The 18359-nt window shown below is 41.6% G+C and overlaps 1 protein-coding gene across 6 annotated transcripts in view; it reads right to left on the bottom strand.

The window, feature by feature from the left end:
- The window catches only part of KAT2B (lysine acetyltransferase 2B), a gene marked incomplete at its 5' end in the record, with an annotated part of 100552 nt that overhangs the window by 20298 nt on the left and 61895 nt on the right, over window positions 1–18359 (bottom strand). For 3 of the 6 annotated variants that reach the window (XM_080806002.1, XM_080806006.1, XM_080806004.1), the window contains 5 exons: window positions 2544–2670; window positions 3904–4112; window positions 7158–7303; window positions 9639–9764; window positions 13824–13930. In XM_080806002.1, the coding sequence (XP_080662128.1) occupies window positions 2544–2670; window positions 3904–4112; window positions 7158–7303; window positions 9639–9764; window positions 13824–13930 (715 nt within the window). The remainder of the gene's footprint in view (window positions 1–2543; window positions 2671–3903; window positions 4113–7157; window positions 7304–9638; window positions 9765–13823; window positions 13931–18359) is intronic. The other 3 variants (XM_080806003.1, XM_080806007.1, XM_080806005.1) reach the window with 1 other exon arrangement.

Here is an 18359-nt window from a genome sequence, read left to right as displayed (position 1 = left end):
TGGGGAAGTCTGTTTGTCCCTCTCCCTCTGCCCCTCCTCCTCCCCTTGCTGATGCTCTCTCTCAGATAAATTCTTTAAAAAAAATTTAAAAAAATTATGATATATAAATATTAGCTATGTAACTTTAAATCTGCACAGTTTCAAATCCAAAGAGTTCTTAGATGACAAGATAATTCCAAAACCAGGTGATGAGCTTTTCAAGCAAATTCTGAAATGTGTGCTTTGAGCAAGACAAATTCACATACAAATCTTACTTCAAGCATTCACAGGAATTTATATGTAAGCCTGCTTCTCTAAAATGATTGAATGCAAATTTCAAGGTATCACTTAGCCAAGATTTTTCACATAGTAAATAAAAATCTAAAACCTCCACTTACAAAATTTGAGTTATTTTTCCAAATAGGTACCACCAGCACTGCCTTTCATAACTTACACATTCCATTCAATTGTGAAAGACTAACATTCATTTTCTAGAAGAGACTAATCTTCATTTTCTAGAACTACAGTTTCAAATCATTTACAAAACGTGGTTTTTTTTCTAGTTCTTCCTACTGAGTTTGTAATGTTTGGACACCTTCCTGCAAGTCTTTAGAAAATTACATGGTTTGGGAAAAAAATAAATTGCCCTTCTGGGAAGTAATAAGACAAAGCACCCAATTCATATTAAATACCTTTAGTTTTCCTCTGGTATCCCTAAAAGTGTCCAAGTCAATCTTAATCAACCTCTCCAAACAAGGTGCTTGGTCGGTGTAGCTTTCTCTAAAAACAAAAATTTTGCAATCTTTTTCTGAAATTATAAACCAAGGACATATGTGCGAGCAACCTCTCCCTATGAAAAAAGCCAAACAAATTTTCCTTCTAAGTAAGTTTCTGAACTCTGGATACTTGAATTGTTCCTCATTTGACTAGGGAAAAATTTTTATAAAGTGATAAGCATAGCAACAGCACCATCTAAAGACACACTGTCAGAATTTCTTGCAAAAGCGCCAGACACAGGTTTCAGGCAAACCTGGGCCCTCACCCTCCCCAGTCAGAATGACAGATTTATGACTGATGGGTTTTGTTTATCCTTTGATGCTGAGCACTCTGAGTCAAAGACAAAAAGGCCCGCTTATGCTTTGTGAGAAGAAATCACAGCAGCTCTAACAGGCAGGGTGGGTGGAGTAAAGCTCTTAATGAAAACAAAAGTACCCACAGCACTGGCTTCAGCCCTCAAGCAGAGAAGGATTCCTTCCAGTGACTTCCTGTCAGTTTTTATAAATGGCACTGCTTCTTTGCAGCTGGAGAAGACAACCTTGTCCCTAGGCCTGCACTGCCCAATACGGGAGCGCTGGTCACATGTGCCCAGTGGGCACCAGAAATATGGCTGGTCCAGACTGAGATGTGCTGCAATGTAAAACACACCCTACATTCGGGGACTGAATACAAAACAATACAAAATGTCTCATCTGTGCCATGAGTACCTGCCGGTGCAGGGACACCTCTCAGGGTACGGTGGGTAAAATAAAATATGTTTTCAAAATTAACTTTGTCTGTTTCCCTTTTTTTTTATTTTTTTATTTTTGATGTGGTTACTAGAAAACTTAAAATTACATGCATGGCTCACATTTGCATGTCGCATTTTATTTCATTAGGTAACAGTGCCTTGGACTTTCCAGTCACTTTTCTCAGCAACTGCCTAACCCTGAGCTACTTATCTTTCCACCATTTGCCCTAGTTCTGCATGACACTCTTTAGGATTCCTAAAATACCAAACGAATAATAGTTTAAAGACACTTTTCCTGGTTCTGTTTTCCTGAGGGCAGCAGCAGAGCAGGACACAACAGACACTAGACCAGAGGTCTTTCTGCAGACAGACAGTCTATACTTTATTCCAGTTCCAACACAACACCAGCCGCAGTTTCAATAAAACAGCCTAGCTCCTGGGGATGAAGGGACCAGTGACAAGGACACTTGGGAGGGTCAATTAGACACACACACACACCAAAGAAACCCCACATTCCAAACCCTGCAGGAATACTTCTAAAACTGAGTCATATATTTATTCAAATTTTCCATGACTTCCTTTACAGAATTTCTTTAGCCCTTGACCGCCTTTAGGGACAAAGCCGTAAGACTTCTTTCTTGAGTGTAATAACCCACATCTCACCATATCCTTTCTGGTGGTTCAGTGTCACCGGCTGTGTGTGTGCATGTGTGTGCACGTGAAAGCTAACAACGAGCAGGGAGATTTATCTTCAAACCTCCCCTCACTTGTCATACACTATACTTCAGTTGCACTTGGGGCTGTGTGGGGTCCTTGTACCTTGCCCCAGGCCCCAACAAAGCCCTGGTAGAACCTGACCTGCTGCGATGTGGAACCATTCGCTCTCTTCACACACATGCACAGACATTTGCAGCAAGAGAACTCTTCTCAGAAGTCCTGAACTCCACTTCGAGCCTTCTGTGGACGTGGCACAGACAGACAGACCTGCCCAAACTCTGCAGCTTTAGTGAGAAGCACCATATTCTGCTTTTCTTCTAACACCTTGGGCTCCCCTTACCTTGACTTGCTCATTTGAGGTTACAGCACAGAAAACAATCTCTGTGAATCCTTGGGATGGGAACATGCGGAAACAGATACCACCAATAACACGGCCATCTTTAATTAGGGCAAGGGTTTTGTGTTTCCTGAAAGAATAAGATTATGGCAAAGTTTTACCTATTTTGGTTATACAAAAATACTTTTGGGGGGGTTCCTTATTAATCGAACAGGAAAGGAAGAGAGTGTTTTTCTTGAGTTTCTATGGAAGCCTCCCTAATCTACACACTATCTAGGTAGAACCCTATTAATGTGCACTTTTTAGAGCAAGTTCACGGTCACAACACTTCATTCATCAGGGCTTCCATCACAACAAAATGCCGGCCACCTAAGAAGGGTCTGAGGTTTATAAATAAGCTATGTGTGGAAGTGCTGACTCGTACTGGAATGGCGGTATGCTCAATGCCAAGGGATCCGCAGTACAGGTTTGGAGGGAAAGCACTAACTCATGGACAAATGCAGGATATATTTCTGAAGGGTTACTCTGACTCAAAAATATTACAGAAATAGTATGGAAGAGAATACAAAATCCTCACATACAATTCACCAAACCCTGCATTATAGAATCCTGTCAGAACTTCTGTCTCAGGTGTCACTGAATTGTCACATGAAGAGATCACATTCCACATAGGCTGCTAGGCTATGTATGTTAAAGTACATTCAGTTAGAGAACTTTAGGTTTTCTGTTGTTTGGGTTTTATTTAAAGCAATGGATTTTCAAATGTACCTATCTGATAGCCCAGTAATTTTCCCTAAGTTAAGACCCAGCAACAGCGGTACCGACTTAAGATACCAAATTCAAGACTGTTTTGAGTATGGCAAAGTAGAACATCTACTTGGTGCTTATATTTCTTCACTGCTATAATGAATGAACCATAGGACAGTCACCAGCAACTTAAAATACAGAGCTTCATTTTATTAACAAAGAAACTTATGAATTGCTGAAAAATTCATCTGACTGCTTTTAGTCGTGGCGATTACCTTGATGTGGCTCTGTACTCCCCAGCGTGACAAAAGGCAGTAGGATTTGGTAGCGGACCCTGGCTTACTTCCATTATCTGAGTGGTTCCTCCTTCATTTAAAAAGTAAATGAGAGGGCGCCTGGGTGGCTCAGTTGGTTAAGCAACTGCCTTTGGCTCAGGTCATGATCGTGGAGTCCTGGGATAGGGTCCCACATCGGGCTCCCTGTTCGGGAGTCTGCTTCTCCCGATGACCTCTCTCCTCTCATGCTCTCTTTCTCTCTCTCAAATAAATAAATAAAATCATTTAAAAAAAAATTTTTAAAGTAAATAAGAAAGAAAGAAGAGCCAAGTCCCACTTACGGGTCAAAGACAAGCCGTGTGATGTACTCTTTTGGCATCCGGGGCAGCTGGTGTGAGAACACATTCTGGAGACCAACCAGCCACATCAGAATCTTCTTGTTGGGTTTCTGGTTCAGGGAATTGCCGACCACATGAAATTCAATCACACCCCTGCGCTCTTCCAGCCTTGCTGCCTCGTCCCTGGCTGAATGTGCTGACAGTAAATTGGTCTGCAGGAGACAGGAAAAAATTATACACAACTCCTCTCTTAAGACAATGGAGATGGGACATCTCCATGCTTCTCTGATTTGTTCTAATAAGATACACATTTGTGAATTTTCAGGGACCCAAACAACATACATAAGTTATAAAACTGAAACAGAAATGGGAGATAAAGCATTTTGAGAAATTAGAGTATCATATGTGTACATGGATATTTGGCGTGGCTTAGGAGCCATCAAACTTTCCTGTAAAGGGCCATATAGTAAATATAAGGTCTCTGCGGCAACTAGTCAACCCTGCTGTAGTGTGAAAGCAGACATAGACATATATCAATGAATGGTGGCCGAGGAGGGGGTTGCCTGAGTGGCTCAGTTGGTTAGGTGTCAAACTCTTGATTTGGGCTCAGATCATGATCTCAGGGCTGTGAGATCAAGACCTGCAGAGGACTCCACACTCAACAGGGAGTCAGCTTGGGGATTCTCTCCCTCTGCCCCTCCCCCCTACTTGTGCACCTTCTCTCTCTCTCTTACATGAATGAATGAATGAATAAGTAAATAAATAAATAAATAAGTGTAGTAGAGCTCCAATAAAACATTATTTAAAAGGGGGAAGGGGTAGAGTGCCTGGGTGGCTCAGTTGGTTACACAACTGCCCTTGGCTCAGGTCATGATCCTGGGGTCCTGGGATGCAGTCCCACATCAGGCTTCCTGCTCGGCAGGGGGTCTGCTTCCCCCTATGACCCTTCCCCCTCTGACCCTCTTCCCTCTCATCCTCTCTCATTCTCTCTCTCAAATAAACAAATAAAATCTTTTTTAACAAGTGGGGGGCAGGGGTTGAGCAGACCAGATTTGTCCTGTGTACGAACTCCTGGTTTGGAGGAATCCCACCTGGCTAAGCTTTACGGGACCCTCAGGGTAACTGAGCCGCAAAATTCCCATCACAGTCCCCACAGTGGCAGTCATGTTTATGGTGTTAGCACCTCTTTTTAGAGGACAGTGTTCTGTCTGAGAGTATCTGCCGTCCCACTCTCAGCCACAGCTGGCAGCACAACCTTGTGCCAGCACCTTATTCTCCTGCTCTATTTAATCCACCCAGGGGTATGCAGGTTAATGTTCAACAGTCCCCTATGGGAGCACTTGCTCATCCCACTGGTCTACACTGGCTGCCCAGGTGACCAGGGCAACTGTGGTCAATTTCAAGCTACCAACATATTTAACACCCAGTTCACAAAATTCTTGAAAATTTAACAACTGCCTGTGCAAGCCTGTACAAGCCAACCTCATTACACTATCAAATCTACCCAACAAATTTTGAAATGTGTGCTGACATCCATACTTCACAGCTAAAAAGCCTGAGCTAAACTAATCTGTGAAGTTACTAAACCCTTGAGAGACAAGCCCACAAAAGGTATATAGTCTTATACACCAGGACTGGATATCTACCAGGAAATGTGAGGAATAATCTTACAAAGAGGTCTTTCTCTTAAAACATTCTAGTTCTCTGACTTATCCTCAATACCATAAAATAAATATCTCAGAAGCATGACAAATTAAAAACTGATGTAGCAGAGCCACACTAAAAAATTTTTAAAAGATACTTTACAAAATAATCTCCAAGCCAGTTCTTTACTTCCTGGAAGCTGTCAGATATGTCTTTTTTCTTTTTTTTAATGTAGGCTCCAAGCCCAGCGTGGAGCCCAACACAGGGCTTGAACCCATGACCCTGGATCAAGAGTCAAGCACTTAACTAACTGAACCACCCAGGAGCCCCAGAAATGTCTTAAACTGCCTTGGATGCAATGCAATAAAGGAGCTTTTACCAAAACTGCTTTACTTGAATCCAATCACGAGTAAATAGACAAATCCAAAGGGGTCGTTACATAAAACTAGTGAGCAGGACTCTTTAACCATGGCACTGCCATTAAAAAAAAAAAAAAAAAAAAGGACTGGATAGCTGTTCTAGATTAAAGGAGACTAAAGAGATGAAGAGAAAAAACTAAATGCAATTCATGATCCCTGCCTAATCCTTCAACAACAGGAACAAATGTCCTAAGGACATAATATGGTTAACAGGGGGAATACAGATATGGGCTCTCTATACATTAGGCCAGGGGTCAGCAAACTTTCTTATAAAGGGACCAGATACAAGTATTTTAGGCTTTGCAGGTCATACATCACTTGTCTTAATTATTCAAATCTGCTCGTGTAGTGCAAGGAAGACATAAATAATGTTTCAATAATACTTTATTTACAAAAACAGCCAGTGGGCCAGATTTGGCTGTAGTTTGCCAATCCATACATTAGAAAACATAACCTAGCTAAATTTTCTGAAAGTGGTAACTACATGGTGGTAATGTAAAAGAGTAGTCTTCATCTTAAGAAACAGGTAAATATAGAGGTGAAATGTTATGGCATCTATACTGAATTCTGAAAGGGTTCCAAATGGTGCATAGGAGAGAAAGACAGAGGTAATACAAATGCAACGTGTTAACAATTGGTGAATCTAAATAAAGAAACTATGGATCTCAGGGATGCCTGGGTGGCTCAGTCAGTTAAGTGCTACCTTCGGCTCATATCATGATCTCAGGGTCCTGGGATCAAGCCCAGCATCAGGCTCCCTGCTCAGTGGGAAGACTGCCTCTCCCTCTCCCCCTGACAACTTGTGCTCTTTGTCATCACTGTCTCTCTAATAAATAAATAAAATCTTAAAAAAAAAAAGAAAGAAAGAAAGAAAGAAAGAAACCATGGTTCTTTATCATGGAATGTTTCTAACATTTATGAGGATTTAAATATTTCAAGAATTAGAGATTAGGGAGGTGGGAGTGCCTTCAACTGTGTGGTATTATTAGTATGTTTCCCTGTAATGTGACATTCATCAAGGGGAATCACCTCTCCACCAGCTTGTCTTGCCCTCCACACCATGAACAGCTGGTTAAACGCAAACCAGGATAGCGTAACACGCTCTCTCTCAATGATACCACCCCCGTTTCCAAGAGCTGGAGTGGCCAGGAAAACAAAAGGGGTCTACCAGGTGGCTGGGCTGCTCTCATTTACCCTGCTGACCTCTGGTCCAAGCATTGCTGCAGGGTCTGTGATGGTAGACATGACCTCGTCTATTAATTCCATTGGAATATCCCCCATAACTCGGGGTTTCTTGGCCTCCTCCAAGGCATGAGAGTCATTCATTTTCCTCTTTTCTCCTGTGATGATCAAAATAAAAGGGCAAACAATGGATGATCTTAAACACAAAGCAGGTAATACATGCCCACTAATCTAACTAACTTTCTGTGAACACTGATGGGCATGGAAGTCAACTCTCCATTTACCCAGGGAAGGGGCGGCAGCAGAAGATGGGAAAGAAAAGGGAGGGGGTCACAGTAACTGCCAACCACAGATTCATTCTGAATATTTTCTATGATAACGTTTTTATTTGCTGTATGAGTTATGAAGGCATGTATTTGCTCATATGCAAATGCAAGGGTGATTTCAATTATCATGATTACTAATTTCTACATTTAGTCCCTTTGTGGTCAAAGAACATGGTCCATATGATAACAAAACACCAAAAATTTTTGAATCTTACTTGAAAACGTAAAATACTACCAATTATTTGTAAATGTGTTGTGTCTTCTTGAAAACAGTGTGTATTTTCTGACTTTTAGCAATAATGATCTCTGTATATCCATCCATCCATTAAGCTTACTAATTATGTTTTCAGGGCTTCTATATCCTTAATGATAGCTGTGTCTGCTTGAACTATGAATTACTTGGAGATGTTGCTTTGAGCCTTCAACTATTTGTTGATGAGGTTATTTCTCTTTGTGGTTAATTCTCTCATGTATACATGTATGTAGACATGTATGTATACATAGCATGTGTATATTATGTATACATCTATATTATATGTGTATATATGTGTATATTATGTATATGTCTATACATACTTGAAATACACAAATGAAATGTTTTATCTTGCTGGTGAATTTAGTTTTTTCACTATAAAATAACCCTCTTTATCTCTCACAATGCTTTTTTTGCCATAAAATGATACCTCACAAAATGAGCAGGGCCATTCACAACATGTCACATGCTGGGAAAGGCCATGAAAAGACAGAAAATTTGCCTCCTTAGATTACGTGATGACTTTTTGTCCTGTCTACTATCATGCTTGGCTCCCCCCGCCGTCATAATATGGATTTATTTTTACAATTAAAAATTTAAAAACTTTTTAGATGTTCAAATCTAATTATTCCTCGTGTCTGAATCCCACTAAGTGCATTTCCATAGAGCATTCTCACCATCTTTAGTTAACAGAACAGAACAAGGTAAAGTACCTTATCTATAAGAGAAGTTTTCATAAACATTATGTCACTTACTAAATGGCTTTTGTTGAGTTCTTGTTTTCATAACTTTTTTAGTTGTTATTAAAGGTAAATGAGAACATTTTCAGTCATCTGACCAAGAAACTTTCAAGTTCCATGATTCCCCAAGAGTAATGCTATGAAATACTTATTCTGTAGCTGAGGTTTGTTAAGTAATATGCCCCAGAATTGATGCACTGCTAAGAGAGTTATGCTAAGAAAGTATCTGAGGCTATATCCCAGCTCACCGGCAGAGTTTGGGGACTGATTAGTGATGCCTCCCTCGGAAGTGAGAGAGAGTAAACGGTGTCACATACACTAAATATGTGGTCCCACATTTAAATTTTTCTTCTTTCCCTCTTTCATGCCACTTCTTTAATGTCAAACTTTGGTAATACCCAAGATTTGTTCGATGTCAAGTCTGTGGATAGAAATGCAACCTTCAAAACATTCTGTGACTGTGAAATGCCTGCGGGATTAAGAGATGTTTCTTGTTCACATGACTGATTACATTAGTGGCCAAATTCTTTGCCCTCCTGGTATCCACACTCTGCCATATGACTTTGCAGTTCTCCCTACAGAAGAAGCAGAGCACATTTCTCCACCCCTTGACTCTGAGTTTGGCCGGGTAACGGCCTTAGATGACAGAATAAGACAGAAGCGATGGTACCAGGCCTGAGCCTAGGCTTCAAGAAACTGTATGTATTTCTACTTGTTCTCTGGCGCTTCTGGCCTCTTCTGAAGGACATATTCTGCCCCAAGAAAAAGAAAAGCAGCCCAGGGATCCCAGGAGGAGGATGAGAAGTATGTGGAATGGAGATGTTTCAGCTTAAGTGTTCTAGCCAAGCCCAGAACGGAGCTCCCGGTCAACAGGGAGACTCATGAGCAAGCCTAGTAAAGACTGGATGAGGTTGGCTGAGATCAGCCACCTTCCAGCAAACACACAGAATGAGTGAGCTACCATAATAAATGACTACAGTTTTAAGTCTCTGCGTTTTGGGTTCCTATGTTACATAGCAATAACTAACCAGTATAGCGCAACGTGATTTCCAGCCATTGAAATCCTGGACATGCACAATTTGTAGTTGGTCTGACTCTACCTATGGCACTCCCCAGATAACAGAAACTTCTACAGCAAATCATAGCCGCCTCTCATGCCCGGTTAAGAGCTTACCTGGGTTTGCCTCAAGCCCAGAAGAGCCTTTGCAGGAAGGACTGGTGCTCCCTCCATTAGGTTGCTCAAGGGAAGATGAGTTTGAATTATATGAAATGGTTCCAGCTACAGGAGGTGGACTGATGACTGGCCCCAAAAAGAAAAAAAGGTATTAGGTGACTCCTTTCTTAGGCAATAAGGAACCAGGTGCACATGCAACCATCCCATTCCTGCCTAACACCACAGCGAAGTCATCTTCAAAATAAAAGCCATGGAGGGGCACCTGGCTGGCTCAGGGGATGGAGCATACACCTCTCGATCTTGGGGTAGTAAGTTCAAGCCCCACACTGGGTGCAGAGAAGACTTAAAAATAAAATCGTTTAAAAGTTAGTTCATTGATTAAAATAAAATAAAATAGCCTTGGGGCCAATGTGAGGATATAATCAAGTAAGTAACAGATTAAAGCCCATTGGATAGAGCAAGGAGATCTGAGTCCACATTGAGAAAAATAATAAAAGAATAAATAAGTAAATAAGTGGGCAAGAAGGTAAAAGTCTTCCTCAAAGGAGAACACCAATAAATAAAAAGGAAGGAATGATAGATGTCAAGGAGGGAAAAACAAAACAAAACAAAAAACATTTGGCAGCCAGCATATAATAATTGATTCAGGTTAGAATCATCTGTGCAGGCTAAACCTTGGGAGTATAATTTTCATGAACACAGGATAATTTCAAAGTATCTCTCCACAAAAAACACTTTATTGCCAAAGGAAAAATGGCAGAGAAACCATGAAAAGACCACCGTCACCAAGTGATCAAGCTTATCCCCACAACAAGCAGAAAGGCCAACATCATGTGCCTCCTGTACGGCACAAAAATTGCTATAAACCACATGACTGAGATAAGAGGCACAATGGAAAACAGTGTACAGATTAGATAATAATATTGCATCAAGTTTAAATTCCTTACTTTGATAACTGTGCTGTTGTGAAGTAAGAAAATGTCCTTGTTCTTGGGAGATACCCACTGAGCTCAGTAAAGGGGCATGACATTTGCAACTTTCTAACAGTTTAGGGGAAAAAAAAAAGAGAGAGAGAGAGGAGAAGATAAAGCAAATATGGCCAAATGTTAATAGGTAGTGAATCCGGGGAAAGGATATGCAGTATGCAAGATTCCTTTGTCCTACTCTTGTAACTTTTCTGTAAGTTGGGAGTATTTACAAATAAAAAACTCCGTTTTGTTTTGTTTTATAAAGCCATTATAGGAAATAGGACGTTGCTTTTCCAGTGCGTTGCTGATCTGTAGCTAGTGGGGTGAGAGCAGGTGAAGGACACAGACCTTCTCAGTGGCACTGGTCGCATGCAGGAGAGAGTAAGGCAGGGCAGCCGGGTGCCCAGAGAGAATGTTCAGCTAAGTTTCAATGCAGCCACAGTTCAGCCCCCAGAGAATGTTCTGAATAGTCCATAAAGTGAGGGAGGACATGAATGGAGCAACAGAGACAGCGTTCCATAGCACTCAGAATATACTTAAGTGCCAGGCTATGTGGCTTCGCTTCCAGGATACAGGCCTTCTGAATCTCAAAGTACGCTGGAGTGATTCCACACAAAGAGGAACTCCGGTGACTCTGAAGACATCTGAGTATCTTGCAAAACTTCAGAGCCATCATTACAAATGTCATTTATCACAGCTGCAGAGACGTGCAGACATGCCAATTAAGTAGATGATTACACTCTTCTTTCCCCCCAGAGAACACACTGCAATTACAGAAGAACAGGAAAAGGCAGCCTGCTTCTGACAGCTTTGGGTAGTATTAAAGAGGACAATACAGCTCAACTGGGTTACAACCTTCGTCACAGAAATAAATGTGGAATCCCGAGAGTCAAGAGACAACGTCCGCCTTCTCCATCCTGTGCCAAACAGACTGGGAAGCACTTTGAGCAGGCAAGGGTCAAAGGGAGTTTTCAGAGAGAGGGGAATCCTCTTGGGAAGAGCCTCCAGAAAAGAACAAAGCTGACCCTGCTGTCAACTTCGGTTGTCAGCTTTGGTGTCCCCTGCCCGAAGGAAGACGCTGTGTTCTTCACGCGTTCCTCCCACAGCCATTTGCCGGCACGTCTGCAGCACACGCCAGAGCAGCACCGCGGGCTAGTGGCCAGAGTCTGGCTCTTCACGAAAGGAAGCAGCTAAGGGATCCCACAGCTCTGCCTGTGGGCCCACCTGGTGCTCTTCGCACAGCTTCTATTTCTCATCTACATAAAGGGGATAATAATACCGACCTCTCAGGGTTTGTGCTAAGGTTTTCATAGGAAGCAAACTTCATAGGGAAGCACTTAATGGAAGTATATTGTTATTATTATTGCGGAAAATGGCCTCTCACCACCCAAGAGTCAAACTCAGAGGAGACAAGGCTTATAGAAATACAGGGTTAGGATAGCAGGAGTTAAGTGCTGTATGACAGAGCCGTTCTAAAATACTGCTGCACATCAGAATCACCTGGGGAGCTTTTAAAAGTCTCAATGTCTAGGCAAGACCAATTATATCACTCTCTCGGGAAAAGCCTCAGCCATCAGTATTATTTTAAATCATCACGAGTGACGCCACAGGGCAGCCAAGTTAAGAGAACCAAAGATAAGGTATATTCAAGATTCTGTGAAAGTTGGGAAGAGTATGGAAGGCACGGGAAGAGTAAGGAAAGAGTTTGTGGGAGAGATGTCATTTGAAAACCAGATGAGATCAAGATAAGGTGAACAGCACCGGAACACAGAGAGCAATGAAGGGGCTATGCCCAGCCACACAGAGAACACGTCCTGCCCATGCTAAAAACGCAAGCCTCTAAAAACGAGAATTCAAACAAAAAGGATCTGATCCAAGCCAAACTACCTCATTCCCTAAGTACTCTGCTTGGTAGGGATTTAATTATATCTGCATCCAAACTTGGGCTCTAGATGAAAAAAAAATTTTTTTTTAATCACCTTCTCAAATGCACTACGCGGAGTGAAAGAAGTCAGACTCAGAAAATGGTGTACCATACGATTCCGTTCATATGACATTCTAGAAAAGGCAGACTCCAGGAACAAAAGCAACATCAGTGGTTGCCAAGGCCGGAGGCAGGGCGATGAACGGACGACAGAGGGTTACAAAGGAGTTTTCTGGGATGAGGCCACTGTTTTGTATTTTGATGGTACTGGTGGTTATACAGCTGTGTGTGTTTGTCAAAATTCACAGAACCATGTACTCAGGAAGGTGACTTTGACTGTAATTTTTTTTTTTTTTTTTTTTTTTTTTGCTGGAGGCAAAAATACTACACACTGAGCTAGATACACTAAAAACTGACATCTAAATTCTGCAGTCTCCTTCCCCGTGGCCACATATAAATGACTGCTTTGGCCTCTCTTGCTAAACTTCTCCAGAGTCTTCCTAGTGTCAAAGGCAGCCATTCAGATCCTCTCTCTGGGATCGGTGTGACTCCAGAAGTCTCATGTCTCTTCTTTCGTCAAAAAATACCAGCCGATGCCACTCAACGCAATGCCAAGGGTGCTCTGGCCCCACTGGGAAGCATCTCATGACCTGAGACTCAAGACTGCTCTTCTCCACTCACCTCCCTACCTTTATCCATGAGAGTAACTTGATGCACCACTAGACACCACAGATTCACAAAGCAGACCAAGACTGGATTCCCAGGCATATCTGGCCAGGGACGGAGACCTTATGTGTCTTTAAAAAGAGCCAGCATTTGGGGGCACCTGGGTGGCTCAGTGGTTTAAGCCTCTGCCTTCGGCTCAGGTCATGATCCCAGGGGCCTGGGATCGAGCCCCGCATCTCAGCAGGAGCCTGCTTCCCCCTCTCTCTGTCTGCCTCTCTGCCTAGCTCTGATTTCTCTCTGTCAAATAAATAAAATCTTTAAAAAAAAAAAAAAAAAAAAGAGCCAGCATTTGACCACACAGCCCAGCCGAGCTCTGTGGTATTTTATACCTCTTATAAAATTACAATGCGCAAGCTAAGCAAACCCACTAGTACAAGGAGGAGTTGGTTTTAACTGATTTGCACCTGTGCTCCTCCTTAACAGAGATGCAGACACAAGATTTGCCAGAGTGTTACTTTTTTGCTGGCTCTGTTCTTCAATGTTTTGACGAAAAACACAAATAAATGCAGAGTGAGCTGTGACTAACACTTCCCGATTGTTCTTGAATTTATGCAAAAAGAAATTTACCTGTTTGGATTCCTAGCTGGCTGGTTCTGGAAGAGGCCGAGAGAAAATCCTGATCCCAGATAGGAGAGTTTTGACTATAAACTTCTTCTTCTAACATGGACAGGAACCTAGGCACCAAGAGTAAAAGCAATAGTAAGATAAAAAACTAAGGCACGACCAGAGGGAGAAAAGCCCTAACCATCTATGGCAAGTACCCCAACATCAGCATCTCACTTCCAACTCAGAAAGATGCTCATGATGACTCGAATGATGATCTGTGGGTGGCTCCAGTATATTCAAATTTTAAAAATGCATTTCTACAAATTTATTCTCTTCTGATTCTGCACAGTTTGACATGATAGACTGCACAGTGTTCTATCAGTAGGAATGCACTGCACTGAGTACTCCTCAGCCTCAGAGCAAGATTTCCATCATCTGGGACCCCTGGGTGGCTCAGTGGGTTAAAGCCTCTGCCTTCGGCTCAGGTCATGATCCCAGGGTCCTGGGATCGAGGCCGAATCCGGCTCTCTGCTCAGCAGGGAGCCTGCTTCCTCCTCTCTCTCTGCCTGCCTTTCTGCCTACTTGTGATCTCTCTCTCTGTCAAATAAATAAATAAATCTTAAAAAAATTTTTTTTCCACCATCTATGTAGCTGTCATTACCACTGTCATTGTCTATCCCAAAAGCTAATAGTTATCAAGGGCTTGCCATGTGCCTATACTCTTCTATGAACTTCTTATCAAATCCTCATATCAAACCAAAGAGCCACATATTTTATTTTTATTATCACACACGTATATAACTCTTACAAACGCTGTTCTAACTGATTGATGTATTATTAATTCAGGTAATCTTCTTAACAAACCTATGATACAGAATCCATTATTATACCCATTTTACAGAAGAAAAAAACTTAAAGCACAGGTATTAAATCACTGGCACAAAGTTCCACAATTAGTAAATTACAGGGCTAGGATTAGAATGTGGTTGATTACTATGTTATACTTTTTGTCATGTTATAAACCAAATGGATCTGAAAGCTTGGGGACCCACAGAAATCACCTGGAGATCTTGTTAGAAATATAGATAGCCAAGCTCTACCTGGGCTTACAGAAAAGGAGTCCATAAGAACAGGCCTAGATAATTAAATTTTGATTAAGTACCTTAGACTTATGTACACAAAAATTAAAGAATTATGATTAAAATACCAACACAAATCTACATGTCTGGTACTGGAATACCTTTCTATAAGCCTCTTTTTAAGGCACATACATTCTAGTGGAAGAATTAAAAAAAAAAAAAAAATTGGCTAAGAGCCTGGGCTCTAGAATCCACTGGCCGAGCTCACCACTCAATTTCTGTGATCCCTGAAAGAAATTCTTAGCTTTCCTCTTTCTCAGATTCCACTTCCATAAAACAGAAATTTCAACAGAAATTCCTGCAAAGGGTCACAGTGAGAAATAAGCTAATGTTCAACATAAAATGGTGCCTGACCCCCATGTAAGTGCTCCATTCATCCATTCAACAGATACTAGCTGGACATCTACCCTGTGTCAGGCACTGTGTTAGGTGTTGTGAGGACAGAGTGAACAAAACAACCATCTTGCCCTCATGAAGTTCACACTGCAATGATGTAATAAAGGTTGAATATGATGAGTCCATTATCCTGTATCTGAAATTCTGAACCCCAAAAGCTCTTAAAAAAAGATCTTCCATGACCCATTTGGCAACAATCTGATCTGAACATACATAAAACTATTTATAGTTTTTACGATTATGAGTAGATATGATTTAGGGGGACTGTACCTATCCCTAGAACTGTGATATATAATATACATGTCATATTACCTCTACGAAATATTTTAAATCTTGAATTCTGAAACACCAGTATCAAGGTTTTGGACAACTAATCAAGGATCAGTATCATCATCATCATCATTATCCCTATCACTAAAAGCACCACAATTCTTCTCACCTATCAATGCCCGCGCGATTTTAAATGATTTCAGGGGTGGGAGATGTTTGTTCGTTGAGTGAAAATAGATGGGGAAAGGTCCGAGGGGTCTTCTTACTTGCTGCTCAGATTAAATCTCATATTCAAGAACAAGGTACCATTTGAATGAGTACCTACCCGTACACGATAGTTTAATTCATGGTTTATAGAAACTGCATGAGTCACTTCTACTTCCAACCAAGCCACCATTAGGCTACATGTTAAAACATTTTGGTATGTTTCTTACCAATCACAGAAAGACTGACAGCAGTAGGAGGTAAGAGCCTTACTGAGATCGCACTGTGATCTTGCTGAGGGGAAAGAACGTGCTTGAGGCCTTTTCTCCCCTTCCTATCTTACACAGCCCTCAAGATTTCCCCAACGGCCCTTCATCACAGAAGTAAATTTCTTTTCCTTTTCTAGGCTCCTTCTCTATCAGTAATCGTATGATCAGAACACTCTTTCACAAAGCCTTGCAGAGACTCACCAAGGAAGAATGCCATTACTAATTTAGGAAAAATATTCTATATATCCATATGTGTGTGTGTGTTATATCATTTATATGTAAATATAGTTATTATAATAAAGAATAGTTTCATGCAATGACATGAGAGAGAGCTTACTTTGTGTATAGATACAATTCAAAACTGTATGTAGAATAAAAGAACCATCCATGGCGTAAAACAAAAATCTCTAAAAACACTAAAAGTAGTTCAGAGTGGTAGGGCTTTGGGGGGCGTCTTTTGCTTCTTTGTTCTCTCTTAACCGAATTTTCATCAGCACGCACATTTATTTATCACTTTTAGGGTGAAATATAGATACTGAACCTTTCTAATAACAATCTTGCAAGTTGGTAGATGGGAGGAAAGGCACAAGTTTTGTTTTTGTTTATTTACATATTGATTTTTTTAAAGATTTATATAGTTGAGAAAGAGAACACAGGAGCAAGTGCAAGGTGGGGGAGGGGCAAAAGGAGAAAGAGGGAGCAGACTCCCCGCTGAGAGAGGTAAAGGACTAGATCCTACCACCCTGAGGTCCTGACGTGAGCCGAAATCAAGAGGCAAATGATTAACCGAATGAGCCACCCAAATGCCCTAGGAAAGGCACAAGTTAAAGCCAAGCGGAAGAAAGGGCCCATATGAAGAGGAGGAAGATGAGGATGTGAGCCCTGCAAATGCATGTGAGAATCACAGCGACCTCGGGGAGTGGCGTGCGGCCAGGCACAGCTCTCACCCTGAGCCGGCACCAAGACTCCAACAGCACCTTCAGCTTCCGTGTGCGTGATTCTGCTGCCAAGGCTAGAGGTATAAATCACCATCAGCCTCCATGTTGTCATATTCAATGACAAGGGATTTAAAAGAAGTGGGTGGTAGCTTTACCCTACCATTAGTAATAGAGAAGAGAAAAAAAACAGCATTGATTTTTTAACTCGATAGCATAAGCATGCCAGAACTATGGGATGAAGGAACATAACACACTATAATTAGCAAATATCGGCAAGAAGCAAAATGAATTTGCTATGGAAAAAAAAAACAAAAACTGTTACTTTGTAAGGTAATTAAAATTTCTCTTTAAGTACCATAAAAGGTGGAACAGGGGGGAAGGTCCTCTTTGTGCCTTGGCTTAGAGACAGAGAATGACAACTATAGTCTAAAAATATAAAATGCTGCTTATGTGGCAGATGTAATAGAGAAATAAGAAAATTGCTCTCGGGTGCCTGGGTGGCTCAGTTGGTTAAATGTCTGCCTTCAGCTCAGGTCATGATCCTGGAGTCCTGGGATTGAGTCCCGCATCAGGCTCCCTGCTCAGTGGGGAGTTGCTTCTCCCTCTGATCCCCTCTCCTATCATGCTCTCTCTCTGTCTTTCTCTCTCTCAAATAAATAAATAAAATCTTAAAAAAAAAAAAAAAACAAAAAGAAAAGCAAATTGCTCTCAATCTCAAAGGAAAGGAGCTCAGACCAGCGAAAAGGCAGCTACTAGATACGAGAGCAGGCGTAAGAGATCCTAACCCACTTAGGGGCAACACCCAAACGGCAGCTCCAATACTTCTGAACCTTCTTCCCTGGAGAATACCAAACTGTTCCTGTCACACCTGAGTCTCAGGAACCGGCTGCCTGAAGAAAACACTGAAACTCAGGATGCTAGGATTTATACGCAAATATCAAGCGTTCAGCTAAAGCTCACCAGAATTACCCACGACATCTTCTACCCACGGATTAGGATTTGTGTTAAACTGCAAAGGAATTTACAGTTAATTTCTAGCAAAAAACCATTTCTGTGGTTGTTTTGGACCTAACTTATTCTTAAAAATCAAAGCTATCTTTCCTGAGAAATAAACTAGGTAATCCAATTAACAGTAACTTAATAATAAAACAGGGCATCATCAATCCTTGGTTAAAGAATGTAATACCTCCTCTTTTAAATGCTCTTCTCTGGGGCACCTGGGTGGCTCAGTAGGTTAAGCCTCTGCCTTCAGCTCGGGTCATGATCTCAGGGTCCTGGGATCGAGCCCCACATCGGGCCCTCTGCTCAGCAGGGAGCCTGCTTCCCCCTCTCTCTCTGCCT

The sequence above is a fragment of the Martes martes genome, assembly GCF_963455335.1.
Source record: "Martes martes genome assembly, chromosome: 1".
Taxonomy (NCBI): domain Eukaryota; kingdom Metazoa; phylum Chordata; class Mammalia; order Carnivora; family Mustelidae; genus Martes; species Martes martes.
Note: the sequence above shows the minus strand (reverse complement) of the source record. Positions and strands in the feature narration are given on the sequence as shown.